This window comes from Oncorhynchus masou, chromosome 22 (assembly GCF_036934945.1).
Source record: "Oncorhynchus masou masou isolate Uvic2021 chromosome 22, UVic_Omas_1.1, whole genome shotgun sequence".
Taxonomy (NCBI): domain Eukaryota; kingdom Metazoa; phylum Chordata; class Actinopteri; order Salmoniformes; family Salmonidae; genus Oncorhynchus; species Oncorhynchus masou.
In genome coordinates this window covers 49120844-49140995 of record NC_088233.1, presented here as the reverse complement: position 1 = coordinate 49140995, position 20152 = coordinate 49120844, and the positions used below count along the sequence as shown (strand labels likewise).

At 43.6% G+C, this 20152-nt stretch overlaps 1 protein-coding gene across 1 annotated transcript in view; it reads left to right on the top strand.

The window, feature by feature from the left end:
* The window catches only part of LOC135509633 (microtubule-associated protein 1B-like), a 62171-nt gene that overhangs the window by 34265 nt on the left and 7754 nt on the right, over positions 1-20152 (top strand). The window contains exons 3-5 of the mRNA XM_064930439.1: positions 8113-8195; positions 8471-8608; positions 8863-19921. Of these exons, the coding sequence (XP_064786511.1) occupies positions 8113-8195; positions 8471-8608; positions 8863-19921 (11280 nt within the window). The remainder of the gene's footprint in view (positions 1-8112; positions 8196-8470; positions 8609-8862; positions 19922-20152) is intronic.

Genomic DNA, 20152 nt, shown 5'->3' with positions numbered 1-20152 from the left:
ATATGTCATTGAACAACCCCATGCCATGATTAGGTAGTGAAAAAACACAGCAATCTCTTTCATAATTTCTTTAAAAAATAAAAGCTAATTTACCAACATTTCTGAAAATGGATATATAGCGTTTTGGAATGAAACTCTTGAATTGAAGATGTGATCGTTTTAAATTCCTTCAACCTCCTCACAGTCCCTGATTGCTAAATGTGGAGCAGGCTATTTGGAGCAGTGCAGTGACTGGGCCGTGGTCGATCATCAGATCAGTGCTCTGTTTTAGCTGTTTTTTTAACAGAGCGCTCCCATTTCCAGAGATCAGATGTGGGTATTTATATCAAGCAGGTCAGCTCAGGTAAAGGTGTACTGAGGAGAGTAACAGTGAGTTCTGTCTGAAAACGACCTTCTCTCCTTTGGGTCCCGGACTACTGTATGGAACCTGTGGCGTTCGGTGCCGTTAAGATGAGGGATGATGCAAAAAATGTTTGAGCATGGCCTTATTTCTATTACATCTAGCTCATCTAGGGTGTAGTCATTAGTCCAACAGTTGCAAATGAGAGTTTCTATTGTACAAATTCAGGTAGGTTTATCCCAGTTTCGTTCCGTTTGCTTCAGTTTAAGAAACGTTTTTTCAATAGAATCGGCGGAATGAATACACCACTGATCAAACAAACACAGTTAGTACAGTGTACAGTCAGTAAGCAGTTTAACATTTACACCAGTGGGCCCCGGTGACAATACATTTGTAAAACCAAAGCCTACCTTGACTTGGAAGAGTTCCAGTGTTGGATAGTCATAGCCAGCTAGCTAACATAGCATCCCTCTGTTTGAGTAGGTTAAACTCGCTAGCTACATTTGCTAAGTAGGGTAGTGATCTCTCTCCCTTCATTTTTGAAGAAATTATTGGTTCAAAACTGTCTTTCTCTCTCTCTGAGTCAACTACTCACCACACGTAATGCACTACAGTGCTAGCTAGCTATGCTTTCAGTACCAGATTGATTCTCTTATTGTTTGGGCAACATGTCAGTTCATGCTGCAAGAGCTCTGATAGTTTGGAGAATGTCCTCCAGAAGTTGTCATAATTACTGTGTAAGTCTATGGAAGGGGGTGAGAAGCATGAGCCTCCTAGGTTTTGTATTGAAGTCAGTATACCCAGGGGAGGATGGAAGCTAGCTGTTCTCTGGCTACACCATGGAGCTACCCTACAAAGTGCTGTTGAGGCTACTGTAGACCTCCATTGCAAAACAGTGTGCTTTACGTGAATATATTTTGTAGAATTTTATCTAAAACGGATAACTTTAAAAAAGTTTCACTTTTTATTTTTGGGAAATTCAGTGAGGAGGAATGTCCTCCCCTTCCTCCTCTGTGGAGCCTCTACTGATGGAGAGCCAAGTCAAGTGAGTCTGGAGCTAATAGTTTAGTTCCTCCTGAGGTTTCACTGGCTTCCCACATGAATTATGTGTGGATGTGGGTGTCTGTGAGTGGTTTGGGTTTTATCATGTGTATCATGGGTATCTTCAAGAAGTCAGGACCACTATTGTACAGAGAAGTGAGGACACAAGCTAATGATATGGTAAGTCACTCCTCTGTGAGCCTCTTTGACATTGCTAAAACAGGCCTATTGCTGAATGCGTTAGGGAGGCTGCTTCAGAAGTTCACAGCTGCTGACGACTTTTTGTACATGTCAGAAAATGACACAGAAGTGAGTGATAGAAAATTCCTTGGTGAAATAAGAGCAGTCTGGGGATATTGCGCAGGAAACTCAACAATAAAATGCATTGGTTAAGATTTAGCCTGCATCTAGCTTATCTAGGGTGTAATCATTTGTCCAACAGTTGCAAACAAGAGTTTCTATTGGACAAATTCAGGTATGTTTATCCCCATTTCAGTCCGCTTGCTTCTGTTTAAGAAACATTTTTGAACAGAATCGGCGGAATGAATACACCACTGATCAAACACAGTTAGTATAGTGTACAGTCAGTAAGCAGTTTAGCAGTTACATCAGGTGGCAATAGATTTGTAAAACCAAGCCTACCTTGACTTGGAAGAGTTCCAGTTTTGGATAGCTAGCTAACATAGCAGCCGGGTGTTTGAATAAGCTAAACTAGCTAGCTACATTTGTAAGTGAAAATGAAAAATAGCCAAAATATAGGAAAGGTGGATTTTCGACATGCCTTTGGTGTATGGAGCGCCGTTTGGGTCTTTGCATGTAAAAAAAAAAGATACACGTCAAATAACACTATTTGCCGTGTTAAATAAGCTTTTCATTTGACACGTCAAATAACACAGTTCTATTATAGAATGTTGTGTGTTCTGAATTTGCACGTGCAAGTCAAGCGCCACCACTACTATCGGTAGCGCTGTCAAAGCGGTACAAAAAAAGTCTGTAAACAACTACTCACCGGCCACGAACGGTGTGTTTACAATACCGCACAATATCGCGTTGATTTTAAGGCATTATTTGTTCGACCGCAACTTCTGGGGAAGCTAGCTTTAGCTTGGTACCTAGCTAGCACCAATACAACAAGCCTGAAAACAATGGCCAGTGGAAACTGCAGTCATTTTCATTATTCTTAGCAATGATATAGGAATCCTTGTGAGTAAGTATTAGCTAGGTAGCTACTTGTTGTTTTCCTATTGAAATTGAACTAGCTAACCAGCTATTTAACAATGTTGCCCAAAGCTAACGTTATAAGCAGCCAGCCTGCTTCATCTCGTGAGGCTCGACCGGACCAGGTTATGTCCGCAGCTAGCCAAAATAAGGATTAGTGGAATTTACGGTTGTCCTTCAAAATAAAAGTACATATTTGAAAGTGATGCAGAAGGTTACAATTGGTGGAATCATACCATATTTAGACAAGATAGTGTTTAACAAGGTTGGAATGTGAAGCAATGAAATTGGGTATCAGTCTACAGAACACAACTGTGAAGAGTTTCCACAAATATTAGCGTTGTACCTCTTATCGCGGGACTGTGACTGTGGAAATCACCTCCCCAGTCAGCATATTGTGTGTATTGACTATCATATTGCACTGTACAGCTTTACCTAAGGATTGGGGATCAATGAAATGGGGTATCAGTCTAATCAATAACCAATATGTTTTTTTCCTAACATCCTCCTCAGACATATCAGACTCCAAAACATCCACGCAGTATTGTTTTTCACTGAGTAGACTGATACCCCATGCCATTGATCCACAATCCAGTAAAGTACAGTAAAATAAGTATGCCTCCAATGCAATTCTAAAGTATAATAATACAATCAGTGTGATTTCAACAGATTTTTGTCAAATTAACAAATTATTGTCTTTTGTTGATTTTATGTAACAACATTCCAACCTCGTTTTGCATGATCTATTCAATTATGGCATAATTCTACTATTTGTATTCATTTGCATCACTGTCAATTACATACTTTTATTTTGAAGGCTAACCGCAAAGTCCACCATTGTGGCTAATCCTTATTGTGGCTAGCTTTAAATAGATGGATCCGACCACCATTAATCAAAAAAAGCAGTCTTATAAATGAGGGTTATTTTAGATGACACCTAGCTTTATAGTTAGCTAGCTAACTATAGCAACTGAGACAGATGTCGTTTTCTATGTTTCTGGGGAAGAACATTGTTTGCATCCATGAGCTAGCTAACTTTTTTTTTTAATGGCCAGCACTGTAGGTGTGCGAGACAACTTTACCAGTGACGTGCAGTCATATTCAGGTCCTGATTGGTCAACAAGCTTATTTGACACATCAAATAGTGTTACTTGACACGTCAAATAGTGTTACTTGACACGTCAAATAGTGTTGTTTTTTTGACACGCAAAGACCCAAACGGCATTCCATATTGGTGGGATGTCAGTTTCCATGAAGTGGGATGCTTTCATGTTTCTGGGATACTGGTTAAAGGAAAAGCCAGAGGGATGAATAGAGGAGGGGTACTTGGCAGAACATCCTGCTATTCCAAAGGACTGTAGAAACAAAACAGCAAAGCAGAGAAACAGAGCTGTCTGACGTGGAGGCTACTACAGATGCAGTCCTGAGGATCGAGACGTGTGTTTATATTATTCGTCATAGTGGCTGGAGGTTGATGGGCATGCTTTAGGCCTACATCATTAACAGACTCATCTTTGTCTAAACTCTCCATGGCTTTTGGAGTTCATAAGTAATGCATAATCATATCAGATTTGACACATTTTGATTATTCTGTTATCTGAACATATTTACTGGTACCAATGACATAGGCCACTTACTGTAAATTCTACTGTGTGCCGTTCTTCGTTAGTAGCAGTGCTGCTACTTACAGTGGTTTCCTACTCTAATGTTAAATACTGAAGTAAACCTTCCTGTTTAACTTCCTGCTGTTTTCTCAAGCTACTTTTTTCTGAATAAAGAAACAGAGAGTTATAACCAACATGGTCATCACCGAGATGATGTCTTGCTGAGAAGTGAAGGCAATGGTAGCCTCTTAAGTCTCTATCTTGTAGGCGTATTATTCACCTGTCTACTTACTGGACTGACCAGCCCCTGCTTGACATAGACTCTCTGTTGTTCAAGTATCACAATGTACCAGTCTGCAATGTCAGAGAGGGGTCGTCCTGCCGGGACTAGCAGTTAATGCAGTCTCCTTTCTGCTGTTCCACCTGAGAAAGCATACCAGGAGGGCAAAGGGACACGCCGTCTCTCTGGGAATAGACTATAATCCTACTTGTCCTTATTCTGCCTGCGTCTGATATCATATGCCTTTGTTCTCGTATTCTATTACGCCCCGTGTTTTGTATATTCCCCAACGTCCCCCATGTCCCCATATTCTGTACTCTTACAACGTAAGATATCCAAACTAACTAATGTAGTCAATGGCATAGTCACGATGCAGTGAGTCTCCTTCCCCACAGTCTGTGGGCAGCTAGGCTGAAGTGGGCGAACTCTCGTCAACGGTTCTTCCAGTATGCTCTAGTGAACAGGGTTCTCTTTTGGTACCTCACTGCTCCAACTATAGTAGGCCTACTCGGTAAAACGTCACTGTCCCTCTCATAGTTTGCCTAGAATGGTCCCAGATTTGTCTAACCAGCTTGTTGTCTAACCAGCTTCTATGGTAATTAGCAAGACGGAACAAACTAACAGTTTGCTTTTTTCCTGCTGCAAATAGCAGCATTTGACCAGTTCTGTAGCAGGTCCAATCACCTTTCCTCTCTCAAGCCCCAGGTCCAATCACCTTTCATCTCTCACAGACTAATGCTGCAATGCGTCTCACCGTAAAACACAGAGGCCGGGTCAGGGTAATGATGAGCGATTCGGTCCATTTTCATAGCAACGGTGAGCTATATCCTCTGGGTGATGTGCTTTTCTTCCCAAATTGTTACGACAACATCTAAAAATGTTAGTTTACATTTTACACCCATGCTGGTCGGTTTCCAATATCTATGTAATGATATAGCCAGCATCCTCATTTAAGAGTAATAAAGCATACTTTATCATTGGCAACGAAAGCTCATTAGCACCACAACCACCACATTTGGATGAGGTTTCACATTTTTGCATCATATCAGCCAGTTATTCTGTTCCTCCTACTGAGTCAACTGACTGACTCCAACCAATCACAGAGAGTTTGAGCTGTCACTCCACAGCAGACAAGTAGCTGTTCAAATGCAAACTTTTTCTATTTTGGAAATTAATCAAAAGTATCCATCCTGATTTTGAGTCAAAAGTGTACACTGTCTGTCATGTCAGGCCAAGTTGTCATTCTCATCACCTAGGTCTGTACCTTCTATCCCCTAATTTACTATTTTTACTGTTCTCCTCTTTCTCAGTCCACCATCCAGTAATCCCTACCTTGCATGTGGCAAGCAACTAGTGCTGAGCGATGAACTGAAATGTTGATATCATTTTGTCGTTCTGTTTTTTTTTCTGGGAGCTCAATTCGCACATTGCACAGTTTCCCGAGAGATAACTAAGATCTAGCCTGAACTGTGCGATGTAGTAGGGAGGCCAATATTATACATAGTTTAGCGCATAAAACGTAATTCACTACAATGACCATAATCCATTGTGCATCTACTTGTCTGGTCTGTGTTTCTTTTATGCCTGCTACGGAAGAGGCAGAAGAATGAACAATTGTGAGGGGATATAGAGAGCAGCCCTTGCTTCGCGAGTATCTCTATCTGAAAATACATGACCTAAGTGATTGATAGTTGGTATTCAGCAGTCATAAAAGTAGGCCTTATTTACTTTGAACTACAAGTAATACAAAATTGTGATTTTTGTCAGACAGCATATGCAGCCCCTCTATAGAGATGAAATGATTACTTAATAAATGAATAAAGTCATTAAATAAAACAAATGTAATATACACAACAACTGAAACATTTTATTAAGGTAAAGTAATGTGAATGAATAAATGATGGTTAATAAGTGATAGGCAGTAATGGACAGTCACTACCATCATGGAACTTTTATTAAATGTTTTATTCTGTTTTAAAGCGTTCAACCCAAATCATCAAAACCGAAATCGAAAACCGTGATTATTTTGTAATAATGGAACCGGAACCCGACCTCGAAAAGCACTAATCGCTCTGCACTACAAGCAACACAAAGCGACCCTCTGTAGAGCTCTTTCCCAGCAAAGAGTTGACAGTGCATATACAGTACCAAAATGGCGGAGGACGGAAAACTCGGGATGTATCGAAGATAGCAAGTGGAACACAGAGTCAAGTTCCCTCTCTTATTAGCCGGCTCTATTATTAGTCTGCATTGGTGCTTAAACAAACGGAAATGAAATGCTTATCGTCACACCTCTGAACTGAATGGGTAGAAATGCTGACACATAATTATATCAGATCCGCACAGGAATGGGTCCTTCCATGAAAAGAGGGCCTTTTGCATCCCTTTTGATATTTTAATTAGAAATTGTGCAACAATATTGCATTTTAAAAGCCTGGTATATTAAATGTAAAGAAAAAAATCTAACAACTTCATGTTCATCTTCTCCTGCACCACCCCGACATCAACATATGTGAGAATGTTGCGTTTCTATGGTTTGTAATAAGAAAAGATAGAGGAAGATAGGTGTTTCCAATGACATCATCAACCAATTAGTAGACAATTCAGTGAAATTTTTGGCTGATTTAAGATGAAATCGTCAACTCTGTTATGGTCAACCCTGTTACTTTATCTGACACTAAATAGGCACTTGCTATAGTATTATTTGCATTTAACCTCTTGAGATGGGGAAAATGTGTTTATGAAGTTGGACATGTGCTCTTTATGACAGAATGTTAAAATTAGGTGAAATCCAATGTTTTTTTTGACCAAGTTATACTTCTCAAAAGGCGCCGAATTGGTGGAACGACCTGGATATTCAGCATTATATTCACTAATGAATCCTTTATGATTGATTATGTTTGCTCTCTCTTTACGTCAGTGATTTCATACCAATTATGCCAGCTTACTGCATTGTTTTCAGTGTCTATGATATTGACCAATAACCTAAAAATCATATGCTTGAAGTCCTTGTGATGATGATGGCCAAACATTTGGATATATTGGCCCAATATTTATATGTTACAAAGCCATGTAATTCTAGCTTAGGTATTATCCAATTCTCAATTCTCTTGCTTGAAAATGTCAGTAGCTGTTCTCCACTTCCAACTGCGCACAGACGTCAATTCAACATCTATTCCACGTTGGTTCAACCAGTGTGTGCCCAGTGGGTTTGTTCTGTTCTAAAAAGCTGTACCTGTTAGCTCTGATTTCAAGCCGCAACCAGTAGTAGACATTGGTGACCTACTTCCTGTTCCAACTTTTGTTCTTGCCTTGACGCACTGTGGTGTGTGCTCTCTCTAAGTGTCTGCCCCACATAACAGGCACCACGCAGTACAGAGTACTAAATCTCCCCGACTGAAAAAGGTTTTCACAGATAAACTCTGGATGCTCTCCAGCAGGATGTCTTTGGGGCAGACTGCTCAGACTCTGGCAAGATTCTCAGTAGCCTTTTAAGCTGTTGACCTGTGCCAATGTTGGTTATGTCTACAAGGATTTGAATGGAACACTTCAAAGCAAGTGCATGAAAGATGTTGACAAAACACGTCTGGCCTCTCTCTCATGTTGTTCGATTTTTCTGGCCCCTGTAGGGCAAAGGACTCTCCACCACAAGAGTGATGTCCTAGAGACAGTCGTGTTGGTCAACCCATCAGAGGATACAGTTGCTTCAGAGGTGTGTTTCAAGATTTCAAATATATATATATTTTCTGGTTTGTTTCTATATTTAAACCAGCTTTCAATCATTGTATACATCTGTTTACATTTTGTCATTATGATTTAAAACCTAAAACAAACTATTTTCTCTCACCGTGCTTTAAATGGAATACCATAATGGCATAACAAAATGTAAATACATTTGATTCATTTCATAGTGTAGCCCATATAAAAAGACACACTCTTTGTTCTGTGCTGTTTCCTTTAACTGCTCTGTTTTGCTCTCTGCCCCAGATCCAGTCTCTAGTCACAGACTCAGCAGGACACAAACTCCTGGTCCTGAGTGGGCAGAACTCAGACCACGGTGACCTGCTTCTCCAAAGTGGGGTTTTCACCTATAAGAGCTTCTCACAAGTCTTTACTGATCCTGGGGTAAGATATGACTGTTTAGAACAGTCAAATCCTATTCAAAACAGCCTGTTCTGACACTTTACTGTAGTCTCTAGCACTGGCTCATGAGCTCATGTTTTTCTAATGAAGATTAGATTACCAATGAAACTACAAATATTTTATATACCCCCCCATTAACTGGAATTGTGGATAAACATGGAAACAACAATGTCATTGAGCAATTTTTACACATCAACACTGACCTTGGCTTGTCTCTGTCTGTCATTCTCCTGTAGGTCAGTGATTTGCTGGGCGAAGCAGCCCCCAAGCAGCGGGCCACACTCACTGTGTCCTGCCGATCAGAGGTGGGTTGGAGCTCCCTGGGTCAGCAGCAGCACTTACGGGAGTTCCTTGAGTACAGACTGAACACTGAGCCTGTGCTCCCCAAGATGGAGGGAGTCACAGAGTTCACGGAGTACATCTCCGAGACGGTGGATGTGCCTTCTCCCTTTGACCTCCTGGAGCCGCCCACATCTGGAGGCTTCCTGAAACTGTCCAGGCCCTGTTGTTACATCTTCCCTGGGGGGAGGGGCGACTCGGCCCTGTTTGCGGTCAATGGCTTCAACATCCTAGTGGATGGAGGCTCTGAACGTAAATCATGCTTCTGGAAGCTGGTCAGACACTTGGACCGCATCGACTCAATTCTACTCACTCACATTGGTGCAGACAATCTGCCAGGCATCAACGGGCTCCTTCAGAGGAAAATAGCAGAGCAGGAAGAGGAGCAGTCACAAGGCTCAACCACCTACAGTGATTGGATGAAGAACCTGATCTCTCCAGAGCTTGGTGTGATCTTCTTCAATGTACCCGAGAAGCTACGTATGCCAGAATCAAACCTAAAGGTCAAGCGCAGCATCGAGGAGGCCTCCCTCACGTTGCAGTACCTCAACAAACTGGGAATCAAGCCGGAGCCTCTCTGTAGACTGGTCAGCAACACTATCGAGCCTTTCACTCTTTTCCATAAGATGGGGGTGGGCAAGTTAGACATGTATGTTCTGAACCCCGTCAAGGACAGTAAGGAGATGCAGTTTCTCATGCAGAAGTGGGCTGGTAACAGCAAGGCCAAAACAGGCATTGTGCTCCCCAATGGAAAAGAGGGAGAAATATCCGTACCTTACCTGACGTCAGTTACAGCATTAGTCGTGTGGCTTCCTGCTAATCCTGCCGAAAAGATTGTCAGAGTGCTGTTCCCTGGAAACGCACCACAAAACAAAGTCCTGGAGGGACTAGAGAAATTAAAGCACCTTGACTTCTTGCGATACCCAGTAGCCACACAAAAAGACATAGCCTCAGGGGCTCCTCCCTCTGTTGTAAAACAGACAAAGTTAAAGCAAAGGACAGACAGCAAAGAAAGTCTGAAATCATCTCCCAAGACTACAAAACCCCTTAAGAAAGAAGCAGATGATGAGGTATCAGCAGTCACAGAGGCAACGAGTGACTTTGTAAAGGAGAACAAGATAGAGAAAAAGGAGAAGAAACTTAAAGAGAATGAAAAACCCACAAAAATAATAAAATCCAAGACTGATGCACCAGAAAAGAAAAGACTATTGAAGGAGAAATCCTTGAGAAAACATTCAAAGGAAAGGGCATCCAAGATGGATGAGAAAAAAGACAAGGAAAAGAAAGAGAAAGTCAAGAAAGTTGACACAGCTAAAAAAGAAGAGAGAAAAGACTCCAAAGTTGACAAGAAAAAAGATGCGTCTAAGTCAGAGTTGAGAAAGATAACTAAGCCTGACTTAAAACCCCTCACACCAGAGGTCAGAAGGACCCTGCACAGGGCAAAAGTGTCAAGTAAACCCAAAACCGACAAAAGCAAAGGCAAAGCGGCCAAGGCAGAGCCGGCTGAACCGAAACCGGAGGAACCAGCAGCAGAGAACATTCAACCTGAGCCACTACAGAATGGGGGTATTGCGGGCATATCTGCTTCCTCCACTCCAGAGGATCTTACCAAGGACTTTGAGGAGTTAAAACAAGATGAGGTATCATCAGAGCCACCAGAGAGTGCAGTGGAGACACCAGCAGAGGAAAGCATGGCCGAATCCCCTACCCAGGAGGAGGAGAAAGAACAGGAAACTGTCTCTAAAACTCCACCAGGCACAACGTCTCCTGAGAAGGGAGTAATGGAAGTTGAAACTGAATCTCAAAGCAAAGAGGACAAATTAACACAAGAGCATAAAGAAGAATTACAAGCAGAGAAAGTGGAACTATGTGAGGATGAGGGAGCTGCAGTTGAAGATGAGGAGGAGGAAGAAAAAGAAGGCCCGATTGCAGAGAGGAAAACATTTCAGGAAGAGGAAGATATGGGGATAGGGGAGGAAGAAGATGATGCAAAAGATGACGTGAAGGATAATGAACTAGACAGAAAACATGAGGTGGAGGAAATGGAGAAAGTTGAAAAGCCCACAGATATGGCGGTAACAAAAGAGGAAAGCAGAAGAGCTTCATCCCAGGAGGAGGAACAGGAAGAAGATGGACATGTTGTTGAAAAGGCTGAGCTGGAAGAGGTAGAAGTTCTAGACATGATAGCAGATGAAGAGGTCAAAATCAAACCTGAAGAGGGAGAGAAAGAAACATTGGCCAAGAATGGGGAAAGCAAAGCAGTTAAACATACTGCTGGAGCTAAAGAGGAGGATGAGGAAGATGAAGAGGGCTACGTGTCAAATGTGGGAGGCGCTACCGTCGACATAGTGTCAACACTGCAAGGAACTGCTGCAGCCGAGCCCATCTCCTTCATTCAAGACGAAACCATTCCAGGCCACTCTGAAACTGAACAGACCATCTCTGATGAGGAAGTTCACGAAGAGGCTGATGACAGGATACTAAACCTCCAATACGAAGTGGGTGCATATGACATCTCTGTCCCAGATCAGACAGGCTCCTTTGACACCATCCATGGGATGAAGGAGATGCAAGCATCAGCTATGGCTGATGTAACAGCCAAAGGTTTTATTTGTGGACAGGAGCAAGTATCGGTATTCACTAACATCATTGCTGCTCCCTTGGCTGAGGAGGAACATGTTTCCTCAGCCACATCCATCACAGAGTATGATAAATTGTCCTCCTTCCCCACCTCTATTGCAGAGGACCAATCAGTGGCCTCTGTCGCTACACCTCAGACTGAGGAAACAGGCAAAAGCTCTCTGCTTCTTGACACTGTTAATAGCGTTCCCCTGGCAATTCCAACGGAGGCCACACATGGGAAAAAACATTTACACTCTGCTGGGACCATCTCACCAACATCCTCCTTAGAGGAAGACAAGTACATGAAGTCAGTTTCATCCGAAGAGTGCCTGTCGGTTATCTCTGATTTGAAGACAGAGGCTAAGGTCATCAAGACTCATGATGAAGAGGAAGAAGATCAGGACCAAACTCCGAACATTGACATTTCACTTGGGGAGAGCTATGCCTCCCCTCAAATGCTCCAGGATAGAGATAGGGATGTGGAACAGCTCCCTGCTTCTGAGGCTCCTGTCTCCAAACTTGTTCAGGATTTGAAGCAGGATCACCTACCAGTTGAGGAGTTACAACTCTTTAAGTCCAAAGAAGACATCTTAACAGTGGTGCCTTCAAAACCCCTTTCACCCCCACCCTCTTTCTCAAAGCCTTTTAGGTCAGACTCAATTACTTCGGAAGGTGAAGGGCGATGCTGCAGTCCAGACGATAGCACTGTGAAAATGGCCTCCCCCACACAATCTTCCCACCCCAGTGCAACCAGCTCTCCAACTCACTCTCCTCTTCATCAGTCGCCTGTGGAGGAAAAGACCAAGGACTTCACAGGACTGGAGCATCAAACACAGGGGAACCTTCATGATTCTGCCACCAAAACAGAAGATAAGGATGCAAAGAAAGATCAAGCGGAAAAGGAAGATAAAGTGGATAAGAATAAAAAATTGGATGCTGATATCAAGAAAGTTGAGTCGGACCTACTACCATCGGTGGAGAAATCATTTCAAAAAGACTTGCCCATTACAAAAGCGGAAGAAAAAGATGGTCTCTCCCCTTCCAAAGGTGAGATGGAACAGGAACCGGAGACAACTCCTCTTACCTCTGAGTCAGTCACAGGCAAAGACGAAGCTTCCATATCAGGAAAGGAATCTCTGACAGTAGACATTTCTAGTGGTAAGGCTATACTCAAACACAGTGACGAGGAAGATGATGACCATCAACAGAAAGAATCCAAAGTGTGCAGTAAGGCTAAATTCCCAAAGGGGAAGGAGAGTAGTTTCTTAGATTATGACGATGGTGAGGATGATGATAACGATAATGTAAAACCCATCAAACAGGACATGAAGAAGAAGGATACAGAAAAAAATGACACACATGAGGCTAAAACTATCAAGGAAGAGAAAGAGGAGAAAGAAAAACAAGACGTGTTCGAAGCTGAAACCATCAAGGAGGAAAAGAAAGAAACAGATAAAATTGGTACAACTGAAGCTACTACTGAAGCTGAGCCCACCCAGGAAGATAAAGATGAGAAAGTGAAGGAAAAAGATTACATTCATGAAGCTGAACCCATCAAGGAAGAGAAGAAAGAAACAGAAAATGTTGGTACAACTGAAGCTGAACCCATCAAGGAAGAGAAGAAAGAAACAGAAAAGGTTGGTACAACTGAAACTGAACCCATCAAGGAAGAGAAGAAAGAAACAGAACAGGTTGGTACAACTGAAGCTGAACCCACCAAGGAAGAGAAGAAAGAAACAGAAAATGTTGGTACAACTGAAGCTGAACCCATCAAGGAAGAGAAGAAAGAAACAGAAAAGGTTGGTACCACTGAAGCTGAACCCATCAAGGAAGATAAAGATGACATTCATGAAGCTAAACCCATCAAGGAAGAGAAGAAAGAAACAGAAAAGGTTGGTACCACTGATGCTGAACCCATCAAGGAGGAGAAGAAAGAAACAGAAAATGTTGGTACCACTAATGCTGAACCCATCAAGGAAGATATAGATGACATTCATGAAGATAAACCCATCAAGGAAGAGGAGAAAGAAACAGAAAAGGTTGGTACCACTGAAACTGAACCCATCAAGGAAGATAAAGATGAGAAAGTGAAGGAAAAAGATTACATTCATGAAGCTGAACCCATCAAGGAAGAGACGAAAGGAACAGAAAAGTTTGGTACAACTGAAGCTGAACCCATCAAGGAAGAGAAGAAAGAAACAGAAAAGGTTGGTACAACTGAAACTGAACCCATCAAGGAAGAGAAGAAAGAAACAGAACAGGTTGGTACAACTGAAGCTGAACCCACCAAGGAAGAGAAGAAAGAAACAGAAAATGTTGGTACAACTGAAGCTGAACCCATCAAGGAAGAGAAGAAAGAAACAGAAAAGGTTGGTACCACTGAAGCTGAACCCATCAAGGAAGATAAAGATGACATTCATGAAGCTAAACCCATCAAGGAAGAGAAGAAAGAAACAGAAAAGGTTGGTACAACTGAAGCTGAACCCATCAAGGAAGAGAAGAAAGAAACAGAAAAGGTTGGTACCACTGATGCTGAACCCATCAAGGAGGAGGAGAAAGAAACAGAAAAGGTTGGTACCACTGAAACTGAACCCATCAAGGAAGATAAAGATGAGAAAGTGAAGGAAAAAGATGACATCCATGAAGCTGAACCCATCAAGGAAGAGAAGAAAGGAACAGAAAAGTTTGGTACCACTGAAACTGAACCAATCAAGGAAGAGAAGAAAGAAACAGAAAAGGTTGGTACAACTGAGGAAGATGGTACAACCAAGGAAGTTGGTACAACCAAGGAAGAGAAGAAGGAAAAGGACAAAGAGAAAGATGATACTTGTGGGGCTGAGCCCATCAAAGAGGAGGAGAATGAGAAGGAAAAGTATGATACCTTTGAGTCTGAACCTATGAAAGAAGAAAAACAGAAAGAAATAGGGAGTATAGTCACGTCTAAAGACGAGCTAAGCTCTTGTATCTCTACCTCTAAAGTGGAGCCAGGCTCAGACTCCACCACTGCAGAAAAAATAGAGCAAGAGAAAGATAACTTTGTGGCTGAACCCATGAAAGATGAGAAGGATGACACTTGTAAGACTGAAGCCATCAAGGAGGAAAAGATGGCGAGAGAACATCCTCTTCAGTCTGAACCAATGAAAGAAGAGGAAAGAGAAAAAGAGAGAGATACTTTTGACAGTGAACCGACTAAAGGAGAGCACAGAGAGAAAGAAAAGGATGACACATGTATGGTGGAATCCACCACGGGGGGCAAGAAAGAAAAAGACAACAATACATTTTTTGAGATTGAGGTGAGCCAGGAAGAGAGGATAGAGAAAGATGATACTGATGTGGCTGAATTCAGTAAAGAACAGAAGATGGAAAAGGAGCAAGAGAAAGAAGATAGTGATTTCGAAGACATCAACGATGAGGAAAGAGAGGAAGATAGAGATGACAGTTATGAAGCTGAAACCATAAAAGGAGACGAAAGAGCAAAAGAAAGTGAAACAGCTGACACAGTCAACTATGAAATGAGCGTGAAAGAGACAGGAAAATATGATTCTCATGAGATTGAACCTACTAGAGAGGAGAAATGGGAGAAAGAGAAAAAGGAGGTGCAAGAGAAAGATCTAAAAGAGGCTTTACAACACAGCGTACAGACAGAAATGATAGAAAAGGTAGAGGTGACTTCTGCGACAAAGCTTGAACCTACATTTCAGGTTCAGTACTCAGACGGAGATGAGGAAGATGAGGAGGAAGATGAATCCATTTGCATGGGTGGTGCAGGCTCAAGACCTTTATCAGTGGAACCTAGACAATCAGAACACGAGATCATCTCTCAAGACCTGCTCTCCACTCAGTCATCAGAGAATGTGCTTAGTGACCAGGCGAAGGACAGCCACTCTGAACAGACCACTGGGCTTGTGTCTACATTACCAAAATGGGAGACCTCTCCTGATAAAGACCTCAAAGAGCAGCATAAAGAGCGACAACATAGACTCTCCCCTGAACTAGAAAAGGACATCAAGACAACTGAGACCACATCAGCAACCCATCCCAGTCAAGAGTCCACCATTGGTTTCCCTACCTTGAAACCAGTCTCTGCTATGCCTACCACAAAATTAGAGCCAGCCTCTGACTCCACCACTACAGACAAACAGTCGATAGGTTCAACACTATTAAGCACTGACAGCAAGGCCAGTGTGACGGTATCCAGCCAGCATGAAACACTGCTGCTATCTATGACAACAAGCAAAGAAGCATCTAATACGGATGAAAAGACAAAGCATGTTTCTCCAAAAGATGAGAAACCAGGCAAGGAAGCTGAGATGGAAATTGCAAAAGAGCGGGGAGTTGCTTCCCCAGAGCATACACAACCTTGTTCATATTTTGCCTTGGATAAAGATTCTGAGAAGGTTCCTGAGCAAGTGAGCCACGTCGATGCTACAAAAGCAGACAGTGCCTCTGAAAAATTGAAAGGCTCTGACAAAATAACAACGGAGACTGTCAGTGTGAGCTTGCAAGAGGACCAGGGCTTTGATGTGTCTAAGTATGAACCCTATGAAAAGCCCATTTCAAAAGAAAAGCAATCAGACTATAAAGAAGACCGTGAGGTATCTAGAGAGTTTGATCGGTCAACACAAATTGGCATTGTTGATAATAGGAACGTTAGCCAGGCAGATGCTGGTGCAGCTGCATTCTACTCAGAGGACGAGGAAAAAGAGGAACCGCTGTCATTCAGCAGAGTTGATTACACCCCTCCACCTTTCCCCAAGAGCGAGAGAAGTCTCCATTGCAGCTCAAGTGCCTTCACTGAACACGATGACAAAGAGAAAGGTCAAGAGGAAGTGAGTGATATGAAGGAGGGGCAATCTACACCACACGTGGAAAACAGCTTTATGTATACAGAGACTCAAGACAACAAGACCACCCCAGCAGCAGAGCAATACTCATGTGCATTCAGTCTCAAAGAAGATAAACCTGAGAAAGTTGAGAAGGATGAAATGAAGGACAAGACTGGAGCATCTCCCAGTGTAGCGGAGTATTTACCAGTCCAGTCAGGCAGAAAGGAAACAGCCTCTTCCTCATGGAGTCAATCCAACACCGATGCCCAAGCCTCAGCTACAGCCATGCCCTTTGAAGATGTCCCTGAGAAGCAGGCCACAGAGAAAGAGAAGGAAAAAGATGAGCCAGTGAAAGACTATATGGATTCATCTGATAGTGAGAGAGGGGACTCTCCCTGTGGCCGCTACTCACCAACGGAAAAAGACATGTTACCTCATCAAGCTTTGCCTAAGGAAAAGGACAATCTGGCCACTGCTGCCCCCTTGGCCAGATATTCAGGACAGCTCCTAGACGATAATGTTCTTGCATCTGAGTGCACTCAAATTGGCAGCTCTATCACCAGTAAATCTACAATGGGCTATTCTGAGAGAGAAGGCACTCCAGACAGTGTTGATAAGAGGCTACTGGTGGTGGGAGAGGATTATGATGATGAGGAAGATGATGCACAAGAAGAAGCCAGTGATCTAGATGTGGAGAAGGGAGCGAGAGAGCAGTCTGAAAAAGAAATATGTAAATCTATATTGGATGATACCACTACTTCTAAACGTCCTGTGACAAAGGAAGAGGACAAGAAGACCCTCTCACCAGAACCTGAACCCAGCCTCCTCAAAAAGGAGGAGCCTTCCCATTCAATGGCCACAAGCAGCCCTCCACCAGCAGATACTGCAGATTCCCTTTTGAAGAATGTAGTTGGGGCCTCGCCACTCCAGTCTGGCAGTTACACTGCAATAGAACAAACAGGATCTGGAGGATATCCTTCTGAATCCTCAGAGTATTCTGAGGACAGCCAACTGGGGTTAAAGGAGGAGAGGTTTGACAGTCCTGACCCCTCTTTGCCCACCAAGTCCAGTGAAGATAAACATTACAGTCAGGGAGACATTGAAGCTGACAGGCAGAGAACCCCAGATACTACTAGTAGAAAACCTGAGGAAGATCCTTCGTGTTATCTCTCATCTACCTCAGCTTTTCTATCAACCAGCCACCAGTTGGGGGAGGAGTTAGAGACCCCCGTCATAATGTCTAGTGGCCCCTACAGGACAGATTCTGAGGGTGCTTTCTTTGAGTATTCTTTATTCAAAGATGAAGACTCCTCAGCCATGCACTCAACCCTCTCAACCTCAGGGGTCATGTTAAAGGATGAGTACCTAGAGGCATCTGAAAAGCTTACGTCAACAACCTCAGCTACATTCAGTCTGACAAAAGTCTTTCCAGTCTTAGCTACTCCAGCCAAAGACATTACAGAACAAGACTCATCATCAAGCCCTGAGATGGACAAGGGTCAAACCTCAGATAACGTTCATAAACTTGAGGGCACTGTTGAAACCAAAACCATAACGTCTGCTGGAGCTTCAGAACCACCATGTTCCCAGCTGTCCAAACCCGCTGAAACCATATCCACTTCAAGGGCTTTCTTTGAGGTTTCCCCATTGCAAAGAGCTGATTCTTCTGACAGAGAATCCCAGGGCTCAGCGGTCAGCAAAGAGTCCTACACTTGCAAAATGGAGGACAGTACTCTTCCATGCCGCATTGAATGCCAGAGATTTGCAGTGACAGAACAAGAAGAACGCATGCTGTCCATGGCTGAGACATACATGGTCACTATTAACTCCAGTACAACCACAACAGTGTCCCAATCTGATGGGGTGACAAAACCACAGCAGTCAACTGAAGCCTCTTCCAACGGGGCTACTGAGGTTAGCACAAGTCCCCAAGAAGTCCTCAGTGGAGCTAGCAAAGCCTCTTGTGTCACAACAGCAGACCTGCCTAAAACAGAACAGAAAAAGGAGGAAAAAGAGACAAAGGATGAGAAAGACAAGATAGCAATGAAAGAGGAAGAAATTAAGGAGATCAAGGTAGAGACCATAAAGGAGGACACCAAAATGCCAGAGCAGAAGGATAAGGAGGAGACAAAACAGATGGACGAGAAGAAAGAGGTGGCTGGAGAGAAGGATAAGGTAGAGGAGGAGGAGAAAGTAGAGGAAAATAAGTTGGAGGAGAAAGAGAAAGACGGGAAGGCAGAGGAGAAGAAAGACAAGACTGTTGAGAAGGAGAGTGAGACAGAGATGGAGAGGAAGGAGGGAGAGAAAGAGAAGGTAGAGGATAAAAAATCAGAGAAACAGGAAGAGAAGATTGTCGAAAGGAGGAGGAGTAGCTTATCTGACTGGGAACTCCTACAAGGGCCGGGCGCATGCCCAAGTGACCCTCCTCCAGGCTATGAAGACGAGGAGGAAGAAGCGTATGAAATGGAAGAAGCAGAGGAAGAGTATGTTCAAAAAGAATGTGTATCCACAGGCGAGCCCACCCCTCTGTCCACAGCAGAACATGCCCACCATACAAAGGCATCTGCAAAAGCAGATGGAGAATCCAGTTGCCCCACTGACTTGCATATGGAGGCTACCTCCACCTCCCCCCCTGGCTATTCCTCGTGTGAATTTAAACACCGCAAAGGGGAGATCTCCCCATCCTTCATTAACCCCAGTCCACACGCCCTCTCCAGCGATGATGGCGAAGAGGACAAAGGGAGTGACCACTCTCCGGAGGGGGATGAAGATGACCGGGAGCAACACTCGGTCAAGAGGAGGTCTCACAAGCAGAAGCGACAGCACATTCAAAGTGGAGCTGCTGGAGCTGGAGCGGGATTGCACCCAGTTTCCATGCCTCCTGGTGGCATGGCAACTGGACTTGGGATAGTGCTAGCTGGAGAGGAGACGCCCCCCACATCAGCAAGTGACTCGTTGGCGTCCCAGTCGGACTCTGACGTACCTCCCGAGACCGAGGAGTGCCCGTCGATAACCGCAGAGGGGAACCTGGACTCTGACGAAGATGCAGAACACCTGCCGGTGGATAAACTATCTGCCTCCGCCACAGGAGGGGGCACTCAACCCCCTTCACCCAGATCAGCTGCGAAGGCCCATGACCCCCCACCTGCCCCCATGAAGGATCCGCTCCCCCACCTGCCTCACCCTGATGTGTGCATGGTGGACCCAGAGGCCCTCCCTGACAACCAGAGCAGCACAGAGAAAATGCTCAAGATGGACCACAAGACCACCAAGAGCCTGCGGAAGGGCCTGGGAAAGCCTAAGTCTGCGTCCCCAGCCCGGAAAGGGAAGCGGTCTACCACCCCTGCGAAGCAGGCCTCCAAGGATTCCTCGCCTCGTTCGGTCTCTCTGAGGAGGAGGGACATGGAAAGGAGCTCTAGGCTGACGTGGATGTCCGAGGGCCAGGGATCCAAGGTGGACCTACACGCTCCAGGGAAAGGCCTTGTGAATGGCGTCAAGAGCAATTTGGGTAGGTAAAAATAAAGTTTGATGATACAACTCAATATTTAGATATGATGATGTGATTCCATATTCAGTAGTGGACACTTTCACGCCTGTAAAAAGTTAAGGAAACTTTATTATCAAAGATAATAGACATGTAATAGGCCTACCTTCGTTTCAAAATCATTCCCCAGGACTTTATGACACACAATTCCCCATTCTAATTTACCCTTGATTTATGTAGACATATAAGTCTGAA